General features: G+C 41.9%; 1 protein-coding gene across 1 annotated transcript in view; it reads right to left on the bottom strand.

Moving 5' to 3' along the window:
- The window catches only part of GNS (glucosamine (N-acetyl)-6-sulfatase), a 21,194-nt gene extending 9,095 nt beyond the window's left edge, over positions 1 to 12,099 (bottom strand). The window contains exons 1-8 of the mRNA XM_071733484.1: positions 11,738 to 12,099; positions 11,050 to 11,109; positions 10,138 to 10,344; positions 8,577 to 8,642; positions 7,948 to 8,046; positions 5,513 to 5,680; positions 1,894 to 1,976; positions 425 to 543 (exon numbers count right to left, since the gene is read on the bottom strand). Coding sequence (XP_071589585.1) covers positions 425 to 543; positions 1,894 to 1,976; positions 5,513 to 5,680; positions 7,948 to 8,046; positions 8,577 to 8,642; positions 10,138 to 10,344; positions 11,050 to 11,109; positions 11,738 to 11,878 — 943 coding nt within the window. The 5' untranslated portion in view covers positions 11,879 to 12,099. The remainder of the gene's footprint in view (positions 1 to 424; positions 544 to 1,893; positions 1,977 to 5,512; positions 5,681 to 7,947; positions 8,047 to 8,576; positions 8,643 to 10,137; positions 10,345 to 11,049; positions 11,110 to 11,737) is intronic.

Here is a 12,099-nt window from a genome sequence, read left to right as displayed (position 1 = left end):
GAACAGACAACTCAAAGGTATAAGCTGTATTTTATAAAGTTTAACAACTTAGATAGTGCATTTTTAGTTGGACAACATGATACAGACAGGTGTTTGAAAATTGTCTGGTTTTTTTACTGGTTAACTCTTTCATGGCAGCTCTTCCTACCTCTTCCTACACTTTCTCTGCTTCTGATTTTAGGTATGCCAGGATAGCATGGTAGAGGTTAATGCTAAAATCCCCAACGAAACAAAAACCAACCAAACACAATCCCCAGATACCCCAAACTGCAACTTCAGATTGTTTTGCAACTCAGATCAGTACTTCTCATGTCTACAGTTTTCCACAGCTGCTGTTTCCATTTTCTGGAGTGGTCATGAGGGTGAAGTGTTAACGCAGCTCCTGGAGCTTCTACAAATGCTCAGTAAGCAGTGAAAATTTTACCAGTGTGGAATCCATTGTCTGATGTGTAGAAGATGTACGTGTTGTCTAATTCTCCATTCACTTCCAGCTTCTTCACTACTTTCTCTATCAGGTCATCTACCGACAGCAGAGTTTGCCACCTACAAAGAAACAAAGTAATTCATATTAGAGTATGAAAAAATTTAGAATAATTCTCACTGCAGGTAGGGCATTCGTATTCTGCTTCAAGTCAACAGTGTATACACTGTGAGTAGATTATTTTGTTTGCAAATTCTGCAAACAGATCACTACGCTGTACTTTCTGAGGCTGCAATTTAAGATAGAAATAGACTGTCTGTCTGCAGTCCTTGATGATTTCATTCTGAAAAAGAAGTCAAAACAGAGATTACTTCTTATCTGGAGACAGGCAAGATCAACTCTGAAGCAACACGGTGGCAAGGAGTCAAGGTTATCTCCAGCAAGCTCCCTGGTTATTAATTATTTTTCTAGTTTTTGATTATTAAAATACTAGACTATCATGAATTTAACTGTCTCTAGGTGATCCTTTTTGCTTGAAAACCACATCAGCTATTTTTTATTTCTCAGGTAGTGTCAGGGTCCATTTTTGCAGTGTGTCTAAAGCCTTGAACACCTAGAAGGAACTCTTTCCCTTGTCATGGGGTTTGCTGCTGACACAAGTGACTGCTGCTGCCTCCACAGACTAGTATTATGCTGAATTAAATAGAGTTAATTTTTTAAATCCTGTTGTATCCAGGCTTAATTTAGTATTTTGTTGCATAATTGTACCTTTGTTTTATGAAGCAAGAACCTGGAAAAAGCTTGGTTTTCCATCTCCAAAGTGCTAAGCTAATGGCCAGTAAGTGCTCAAAATGGAGTTTAACAGTTAGGTTAAGCTAATGTTTGCATTGGAGCTTTTAAAGAAAATACTCCTTTGTGTAAACAAACTCCTTACCCTTCCATTAAAAAGAGGGAACAAGCTGTGTCTTTGCATAACTCCCCCACATCCCCTTTTTTAGACAAGGGAATCAAGCACCTGCCTTGGCTATTCAGATATTCCCATGTAAAAAGACCACAGACTGAGAGCCAAGGTAGATAAATCAGATCAGCTGGCAGATAAATCAATGACAGTTGATATACATCATGTAAGAATCTGGAATTCAAGTTAAGTAGAAGGCAAGGCCATTTTTAATAAACCCATTGAGCACTGAAAGAGAAGCAGTAGAGACACTGAGCATGATTGGTGTCTTTTATGATAAATAATGGCAGCATTTGGGAGCAAAATATTTCTGAATTCAATGATCAGTTTCTTTGCAAAAAGTAAACAGAATGTCAGGTCTGCTGAGAGAGATGGCAGAGAACTATTACAGGTAACTTGATATCTATCATCAGACTTATTACAACCCTTTTAAAATCTACCTTTTTTAAAAATACAAACAAACAACCCAATGAAAGTTCTGAGTAGAAATGTTAAGTAACAAAAAGACTCTTACCTCTTTCTATAAGCATCATCAAGAAATTGTATTGAAGAATTAGTCATTGGAGTCTTTGCTTGTCTGATTAACCAGTGCTTGTTCTAAGGAAACAAAGACAAAAAGATGAGCACAGGAGAGAAGTACCAGCTTTAAAATCTTTCTTAGACTAATTACAACAGAAATGTGGCTTAGGGTAAAACCTCCCCATGATTCCAGTGAAATAGCCAGGCACTGCTATCAAACTGACCCAACTCCAAGTTCCTCTCTTGGTTCATGTAAAATCTAAGTCATAAGAGTAGAATATATTACAGCTACAGTAGCTGTGGTTCTCTGAGAGCAGTTCAGGGAAAATATTGTGAAAGGAGCTATGGAAGGCTCCCCCAGAGATAAAAGTCTGACTGCTTGAGCTAGATCTGGCAAAAAAGCCCTTAAGGACTGAGCACTATTGTGAGATTGGACTTGGCTGTCCAAGTGAGGCTCTTTTCAGACTAAGATTGGTGAGCACCCTAACACTGGCAAAGAGGGGGGGGGGAGAAACTCTTGCACCAAAAGCCATTAGGACTGCCTCATTTATGGCCAGGTGAGGACAAAGATGCTTAATGGTGATACTATCAGATTCTTCTAGGCACCCAGGATTGGACACTACTGAGGGGAACAAACATTACCATCTTATTTGCATTTTTTGATTCCAGAACATGAGCATTTCTTAGCTATTGATTATTCTTTAGTTATTGATTCTTCCAGCCACATGCCCAATTTTTTCTTAAAGTCTCTCCCTTTGTCCCCTCACTCATCCCTATGAAGTAATGGAGATGATCCAACTCATATGAAAAGTTATACTCCCACATTCCTAAGCACCATCCTGAACTGGGTCAGCTGCTGTACAAATACATGGGAAGGTTGTGAGTAACCTGGAGGTTACCATTAGTGGGGAGCAGAATAAAGGAGAAAGTCATGTCAAGGCAGCTTTACATCTTCAGTAGGTCAGAGATGACCACTCATCACCTTCAGCTTGAACCTGTATTTAGTTGGTCACTCCTCTCCAAAGAGCCTCTTGTTACACAACTTCCATCCTGTCACAAGCAAATGACTCTGAATGTGCTCAGGCTTTAGGGATGCACAGTGAAGTGACTCATCTCTTGCAGCTACTCAGTTCCTTTTTTTTTTTTTTTTTTTTTTCCCTCTGTTCTTGCAGAATAGAGGAAAGACTTTTGGCATGGAGATTTACTACCATGATCAGTTTATTTTAATTCAGTTGTATTCAGATCTCTCTTTTATATTGGTTGTAAGGCAGTTCTCTGGAGAGGCACTAAGTCTATCTAACCAAGAAAACACAATCAAGACCAAACAAGAACTTGTGTCTTGATGGAAAGAGGAAATAAGTAAGGAAAGACATTACAAAACCCAGCCCCAGGGCATCAGAAGTTCTTCAGAGAACAAAGGAGCTGAAAATGTCACCTGTGCACCATCCACCTTTCACAAGAGGTGGGGTCAGGAGAGGCCTTGCATAAGATACAACCATGTTGGGTAACTCAGGTGGGTAAGTCAGCTACTACAGTGAAATATTCCTCTTTTCTGGAGTATTTTGGTCTTCCTACCTTTCTCTGAAGTTTCAAAAACTTCACATAGCACCTAAAGACCTTTGTGGATTTCAAGAAACTTCACACTGACTCAGTCCTCAAATCTGCTTCTCTGTCAGCTCCTGTCAAGTCTCTTTCATCAGTTATACATAAAGCTGTCCACCAATCCTGTTGCCTCCTTACATCCCATTCTCAAAGAAATTTTAGGACATCCCAACTCAGCATAACATAACATTGTCAGAAGAACCTGAACAGCTGTGCTCTGATTTTGCAGGAAAAACAATGCATGCAAGAGAAATACCCAACACACATCTTCATCAGCTTCTGTGCCAGTACAGCATAGCCAAGGATCCTAAGCAGAAGTTAAAGTGCACACCACTGGCCAGAGCCTGGCAACAGCTTAGCTCATCTTTTTAAAGCAGAGATTCTGCCCAGATGTCTCCTTTAAGTATCCCTTGCCCACATACTGTATAGGGAATCTAGGCAGCATTAATTTAGGAATCAAGACTGTACAATGCAAGACTGTCTAGCAAGCATTACAACACCAATGACTTGAGGCTCTGAGCCTATGTTTATTGCTGCTGCAGGAGTTGTGCTTACCCTAGAAAACAGTGAAGCTCAAAGAAGAGTTAGGCTTCAAGCCCACAACACTGCCAATTACAGAAATGCAGCTGTTGATGATGGCAGCTGGTTTGTGTCTAGCAAGAAGGGCAATGCTAGTCTTTTCCTATTGTGAAACTGAGTAAAAACTGCTATATCCACAGATATTAACTACAAAACATTAAATAAGTCTGTTATTTTGCTTTTTATTATACAGGTACATGCAGAGCTTTTGCTTCATAGAAGGGCACTCCCACACTGTATTTTCTGGCAAGCTGCTGACTTTGCTGGTCAAGTTATTTCTGGTTCACTATATTCAAGGTATTCAGTTATTACAGTAATGGAGTCTAAGACAAAGATAGGGATCCTTTTATGGAGAAGAAGAAAGTCTGATTCCCATTCCCTAGTTCAAAGCTTAACAGGTTGGGCTACAGTATCTGCTACTGCCCGCAGCCCTTTCCTCCCCTTTCATTCATGTTTTTATATCACACTGATAAGCACATAATCATTTTGCAAGCTACAACCCTCAGCTAAAAAAACAAGTTTTACCTTGTACTACGTGAGTCACAATGACCTTAGAAGAGGAATTACTGGGCTCCAGATAGGCATTTAGGCAATGGTATCTCTCAAAATTAGTGGCAAAACTTGAAGGCAATCAGTTGAACGCTGAATCATTGACGTCTGCGTTTTAAACTAATTGAATCCAAACCACAAAACCTCCTTGAGCTAAATATCTCACCAGATTAACTGTTTGTGACTTTCACTTTCTTGCAAAGTAGCAGCAGATTAGTCTGAGCTAGACCATAATTGGACAAGTTTATTGGCAGTAGAAGGTACTGCCTGGTCACAGAGTTTTCTGCGAGTTCTTAACATTAGGCTCAGAAATTCTGGTTCCAGGTTATTTCAACAAATAAAAGTCCATTGTGACTCTGGGCCCAGTAATTCATGACTTCATGAAGTTCTGTGGCTAGCCTGATATGCTCAACATCTAGGAGCAACTTTGCCAAAAAAGCAGTGGGCACCCATCCAAACAAGCGGATGTGTATAGGAAGAGAGGGCTCTTGTCATTCTTCACCTGAGTTTTTATGTTGCACACTACTTAGGTCTTCTCCCAAACATAAAGCAACAAAAGAACACTTGAGCTTCAGAACAGCCTGGAAATTGCACAAGGAATTAACTTTTTTCCATTTATCAAACATAATTCCACTCATTATCATTTCTTCTCATTTTTGCCACTACCTCTTTTTATTTTCAAGATACTAGCATGCAAAAATCTCTAAATCACAATAAAAATATCTTATCCTGGAAGGCTGATTAACAACACTAAATAACCAGTAACCATGCTATTAGCCTGTTCTTCTCACTATTTAGACATAATATGCAAGTCAGGGTCATTGCCCACTGCTCTTACAAACAAGCAGAATAATCTGTGCAGATTCTTGCTAGTTAGAGCTTACCTTTCCATGAATATTAAAATTGCTGTTTCTTGGTGCACTGACATTCTGAAAGCTCTTTGTGTACTGTGGGGCAGCTGTCCAAGGGGAGTGTGGTGCTGGGGTTGAGATCATCATAAAGAAAGGTTCGAAATTAGATTTATACTCCAAGAAGTCCAATGACATGTTGGCCTGTGAACAGTTTTGTTGGAGAAGAAAAGTCATACCTCCAAAAATACCCCAGCAAGTACTTGAAAAATCCAAATTAGATATTAATAACCCCAAACATACATGTTAAAGGAATAATACATCTCTGAAAAGCTTTATACTTCAGACCTTCCCATTATTTAGACCTGGAAAGCTCATCAAAAGTTTGTGCTTATTCCAAGCATCAACAAAATCCACCTAAACTCTGCTTTCATCAAGTCACTTGGAACTTTCTTTAACATGGTCTGAGTCTTTCTGAGGGTCTCAGATGTCATCTCCTGCCTGACAGACACCAGTTTAGAGTTTCAATTGTCTTCAGAAATAGTGATAGTTTGGCAAAAGTTTCAGCCCCACTGTTTCTAGTGCAGGCTCATTCTGTAGCAAACTCCTGGTTTCTAAGGGGTGTCATTTCTGCTGGTGAAGCCAGAAGCTCTAATGAAGCACAGTGCCAAACTCCACTCACCACTTCACTGCACTTCCATGTGTGTTTCAACATATACACATTTCAAATAGCAAGTTAGAGGAGACAGAGTTCCATTTTGGCCTTTCAAATCAAAGACTCAAAGGTGTTACAGATGACTTCTTCCCTATTCAAATCCAGCTGCATTTTCCTTTCCTGTTTGATTAGTATCCCCCATTTTGGATATCCTTTTCTTTCTCTGTAATAAGCAATAGACTAGGAATTCCCTAGTCTTCCTTCCCTATAACTTGCACATCTAAGTAGGGCTGGACTTCAGTTATAGGACAAGATTGTTACAGAGTGTTAAAAACTGTGTCAAGTTCATAAACCTGATCTGGAAACCAGTATGATCTAGGTAAACTCAGAGGTAGTCAATTTAGACTTTTGTTAGGAGCTTAAACTGCAGCAGACAGATCCAGGTGTTTAGATTCTTAACACCAGACGTAAGTACCCACATGTCCTCAGTCACTATAAGAAAGCTTGTGCATCTCTTCAGGCAACATAAGAACTTTGCATAAATAATTTGCTCCTGTTCCTGGTGGTCCTCTATTCCTCCATATTTAGCAGGCATGTTGTGCACTGCCCATCAAATGAATTAAACTGAAACACCTGCTCTGAAATGCTGAATACTTACTTGGTGACTACAGGCATAAACTAGAATTCAACACACTGAAAATCATAATAAACTGCTGTATCACTAGGTAACACACCACAAGTAAGAATGCAGCACCAACCAATTTGTCAAAATGCTTACAAGCTGCTGAAGGAAAAAATAAGACCAGTACAACACCAGTAATAGGATAGCCTCACTTCTGGCTTATCAATTCCCATCTAGCTTTAGACAGTATAAATCTAAATATAATCAGGCAGCTGTTCAGTATTCTAAGGAACATCAATCAGTTCTGCTCCTTGTAAGCAGCTGTCTATCCTCATGGACCCACTGGAATGAAACTTACTATGGTCTCATTGGAAGACTGCAACTCGAGTGCACAAGGGAACTTCTCAGAAGAATTTCCCTGAGTGCTGCCAGGCAAGCTCCCGGCACTGCCAACTCACACTGTAACAGTGTGGCAAGTTAGGGTTCCTGTTTGGTGGGCAGGGGCAATACTCCTCCCCAAAAACCACCACCCTACAAGCTAATACAACTTGCTAAGCAGGGCCTCAAGAAAGCTGAAGTAACTCTTCCAACTTTCCTTGAAATACTGGGTATCTTTGTTGACTACCTTAGGAGGGTAAAGAAGCTAAAGACCCTCCTGGTCAGCTACACATTTTGGCACGCCATGGAGCATCAATTAGCCTCTGGTATTTCCAAGTTATCAGTTTGGCTAGTTAAGAGATTAGAAAATAGTAACAGACTGTAATATCTAGCAAGCAAAACATGGTGTAAAGTTATTTTTACATGCTTACCTTCCCACTGAAATATTGGCCCAGTTAATCTGTTACATTGTGTACAATCTGAGTATTGTAATGAAATGCATCCTTCTACGAAGTAATTTGACTCACTACCTACATGCACCGTGTCCCTCATGCACCACAGCAGTGAATATTAACCTTTTAGTATGGCTCTTGGCAGCTGGAATCCCTTCCACTGCTCATACACTCAATCTTGTCATTTCTAAACATATCTAGAATATTTTGCCTTGCTGATTAACACCCACCCACCACCACAACAGCACAAGCACATATTTTTGAACTAACACAGACTAACAAATTATCATCCCCACCCCATCCCCAGGCCCCCAGCATGAGGCAATAGAAGCTTCTGTAACATAGGTGCTCCAAATTTTCTTACCAGTACATCTGTCAGGTAATCCACGCTGTAGTTCTCACCATGTCTTCGTGCTTTGCCATTTACTGAGAGAGTGTAGTTGTAGTACTTTGAATTTTTCTCCTGTAGGAAAGAAGTCATGTACATTTTTACAAAGTAGCAGGTACACTAACTACTTGAAATAATCAAAATGAACTGCCAACCAGCATTTGTCAAATAGGTGATAATTATTTGTCATAAGGACACTTCAAGAATTCTCAAAATTGCTATTCAACCACAAACCTATTTTAGTTTGGCTTTGCAAGTCGGGGCTTTATCCCCAGGCATCTTAATAGAAGCAGCTTTTGTGAAGGCCAAGGATACATCAGAGGAAAAAGGGGAAGAAAATTTGCATGAATTTGTTAGTTTGCATTAAGTGGTGGAGTCACCATCCCTGGAGGTGTTCAAAAAATATGAAGATGTGAAACTTGAGGGCATGGTTTAGCTGGCATGGTGGTGCCGGGTTGATGGGAGGACTCTATCACCTTAGAGGTCTTTTCCAGTCTTAATGATTCTACTATTCTAGATGTTCTTTACTTGCTCTTTCATGACCAGCAAAGTTGCATTACAAAGCAATCAAAATGAAGTATTTTTCAAAAAGAATGGTCACATACCAAAGCATACCAAAAACTCCATCCAGGTGGGACATGACCCACGCCCCCTGCATCCTCTGCTCCATACTGAAAAAAAGAAACACCATGAATCACAGTTTCAATTAAGATGAACAGAAGCTAGAAATTATGTTTCACAGTTGTGTGCTTTATTCAACACTTGTCAGAAATTGCATTAAGCCAAATTCAATTGCAGAATGGAAAAATATTGAATATATATGCATGGGAAAACACCTGCATAAACTTTTAAAGCAACCGAGGCTAAATAACTCAGAAGGACAGCAACTGGAAGCTTGGAATTCATCAATAAATTTTATTCCCTGTTCTACTCTGCACATGAAAATACACAGAGATCGTGTAGAACAGAGCACATCATCAGTAGACATAACACTCTTAGACTTTGTAGTAACAGTTCACAAGGTACTAAAGAAAATTTTGCATAGACCAACAGCCTCTATAATTTTCTTCCAAAAGGGAGTGTGAACTTCAAGCAATGCTAGCCTCTTGTCACACACTGCCAAATGCTCTACAACAACTGCCTTTAAGGCACCAAATAAAGAAAAGTAGCTGCTGATTTGGTGCCAGACTCAAAACAGAGGGTGTCTCAGAGCAACACAACGGGTCCTCTCAGGGCTGCCCTCTGCCATCTATGTGGCTTGCCCAACTGCAGGGACAGGAGACTGTGCTGAGTCAAGGGATGCTCAGAGGAAAGCAGATAAGTTTCCTTCCCCTGGCTGCCTCAGTACCATCAGCAGAAGCAAACATGCAAATTCATGTTCCATTACTTGGATATACCAACATTTTCCACCAAAAGATGTAAGGAAAATAATGCTGTTAAGAACCTTGTAACTCATCTAGCTCGGTATGCAATTCCATCACACAAGAGGATCATCTGATCTTAAGTGCTGAATTTTACAGCTTACCATAATTATCACAAACCACAGCTTAGTTTAAAAAATGAAAAAAAAAAGGACACATGTACAAGTGATTCAATATTGAAGTACTGGGCAACCTCTGTAAAGAGCTCTGATAATATCCATTCTCCATGTTAATTTGTAGCAGTGGACATTTAATATTTTAAATACCACAATAACTGTTAAAAAGAAATAGTTGTCTGGTTTAAAAGGATATGACAGTCAGGAATATTAAGACAAAACATTTTTTTTTTTTCTTAAATGATCTTCTAACATCAAGGCTGGTCTGACACTGGCCTGAGGGTGTTCTTCAAAACCATGACAAATATCTGTTTCCTTTATCCACTAAAACCATGATTTGTAAAAATGGATGCATCTAAACATATTAAAAAAGCCTTTAGATTCCACCATCCTTTCAAAGTTGACTTCTAAATACATTCAGGCACCTACAGAAGCTGATTCTAACCAAGCTAAGTTCAAGATTTTAGTATTTATCCCATTTGAGCAAAGAGAACTGTTCATCCAAGTAACAACATTTTAACCATTTTGGAGACCCACTCTCAGCTACAAATATTAAAAACCATTAAATGCTTTAGAAAGGTAGACAAATGCATATGAACTGTCATAGTAAAAAAGGAAGCACAAAATACCTCATTCAAATACTTTCCAGCAAAAAATGTTTGATAACCACACATAGATTTGAGAAGTGCTGGGAAGGTGTAGGGTTCTTGAATCTTCTGCCATAACTTGCTGCTACAGTTTCCTTCCAGAGTGTTATTGACAACATGATGATTATGTGGATATTTTCCTGTTAAAATGCTGGCTCGACTGGGACAGCAAAGTGCACTGGGAACGTACTGGAAACACAGGATGAAAAGATACAAGATTGATATTGTACAACAATTTTTCCTCAAAATTCAGAGCTTTGAAATACCAGCAAATAGATCAGTTAAAACGTTCAGCAACATTAAAGCATACTCCTCTCTGGACAAGCAGAATTACATCCCCAGCATTTTCACTAGGGAAAAGATGCACATAAAACTGGTTTTAGGTTTCTGCAGCATATGCCCATTCAAACCCCTCCCCCCCCTCCTAATTAGATGTGATTCTAACAAAGCTGTAAGTATCCATTAAAATTTTGTTTACCAGTTGATCCGCTCCATTTTATCCATGGGAATATGTTGAAACATGAAAAGAGTAAAGCAGGTTTTCAGCATGCATGAAGCTGAAAGTTTTAAGTAGCTGCTTCCAATGCTTCTCAGTTTTTAATAGATTACTAGATTATTCAGTTTTACTTTATGGTTTAAGGAAGTTAACACAAAGTTAACTTTTGCTTTTAGAAAGTGAAACTTTCCCTCTCATGATCTTGAGCTATACTCATTCTGAGACCCCAAAGTATTTAGAGAGCGAATAAAAAAATAAGCCAACAAACAAACCCCTACACACACAGGTACAGACTTCATAAAACTATTAGCAGTTTTGAGATTTCAGATTACCTTAAATACAAACTACACAAACACGCACACACCTCAGAAGTTCAAAGAGTTCGTGTAAACACTCACCGCGTTCAGGAAGGTTATTCCCGTCTGCGCAATCAGAGCATTCGTCTTCTTCAGGGGGGTCTGGAAGAAAAGTACCAAACAGAAACCAGTCAAAAAGGTAGAGGAGCTGGGCAAAGCAGCTGGGTTGAAGCAGGTGTATGACTACCTGACACAAGGGCCATCACCACCACCACCACAGCCTGGGGGCATCTCCCCGGCCAGCACCTCCGAGAGCCTTTGGCTGTGGCCGGTGTGACCGGGGCGGTGCCCCAGGGGGGCACAAGGGGAGCACAAGTCCGGCCAGTTTTCAGGCACTGCCTGCAGCTGCACCCAACAAGCCCCAGCCTTCATCCGCCTCAGCCTTGCTGGCTTCCCAAAGGGCTTCCTCGGGCGCTTCGCCCACCCCACTTCGAGATGCTCCCTTCAGCGGCCCCCGGGGCACCACAGTTCGTCCCCCCCGGGCAACCGCGGCCTGAGGCCTCGGGGAGAGACCGATCGCTCGTCCCACCCCAGGCCTCCCCCTCAGCGGCCGGAAAGACCCTGGTCGCCTCACGCCGGGGCCTCTCCACGCTCCCCGGGGTGTCCCCTGCCCACGGTCGGGCCTCGGCGAGCGGCGACGAGGCCTCTGGCAGCCCCCCCAGGCACAGCCCCGCGCCTCACGGGCAGGCCCTCCCGGTCGGGCGGAAGGGAGGCGAGAGGCTGGAGTTACCATGCCGCCCAGGCAGACGTCCTGATCATCGGTGAGGATGAGCACCACGTTGGGCCTCCGCGCCTGCCGGGCTTCCCCTGCCGGGCTCAGCACCAGCAGCGCGGCCAGCGCCAGCCCGCGGGCCACCGCGGCGGAGAACATGGCGCAGCGGCGGGGACGGACTGACAAGCTGGCGGGCGGGAGGACAGAGGGAGTCGGTGCAGCCGAACCCCGCGACGCTCTGCGAGACGGCGGAGAGCAGAGCCCCGAGAAGCGGCGCTCACACCCGCCCCGCCCCCGGCATATGACCCGGGAGAGCGGCGGGGGGAAGGAGGGGGTGGGAGGGCGGTGTCACGTGACCCGGGCCGCCGCCGCGGCGAGGA

Source organism: Heliangelus exortis, chromosome 1 (assembly GCF_036169615.1).
Source record: "Heliangelus exortis chromosome 1, bHelExo1.hap1, whole genome shotgun sequence".
Taxonomy (NCBI): domain Eukaryota; kingdom Metazoa; phylum Chordata; class Aves; order Apodiformes; family Trochilidae; genus Heliangelus; species Heliangelus exortis.
Note: the sequence above shows the minus strand (reverse complement) of the source record. Positions and strands in the feature narration are given on the sequence as shown.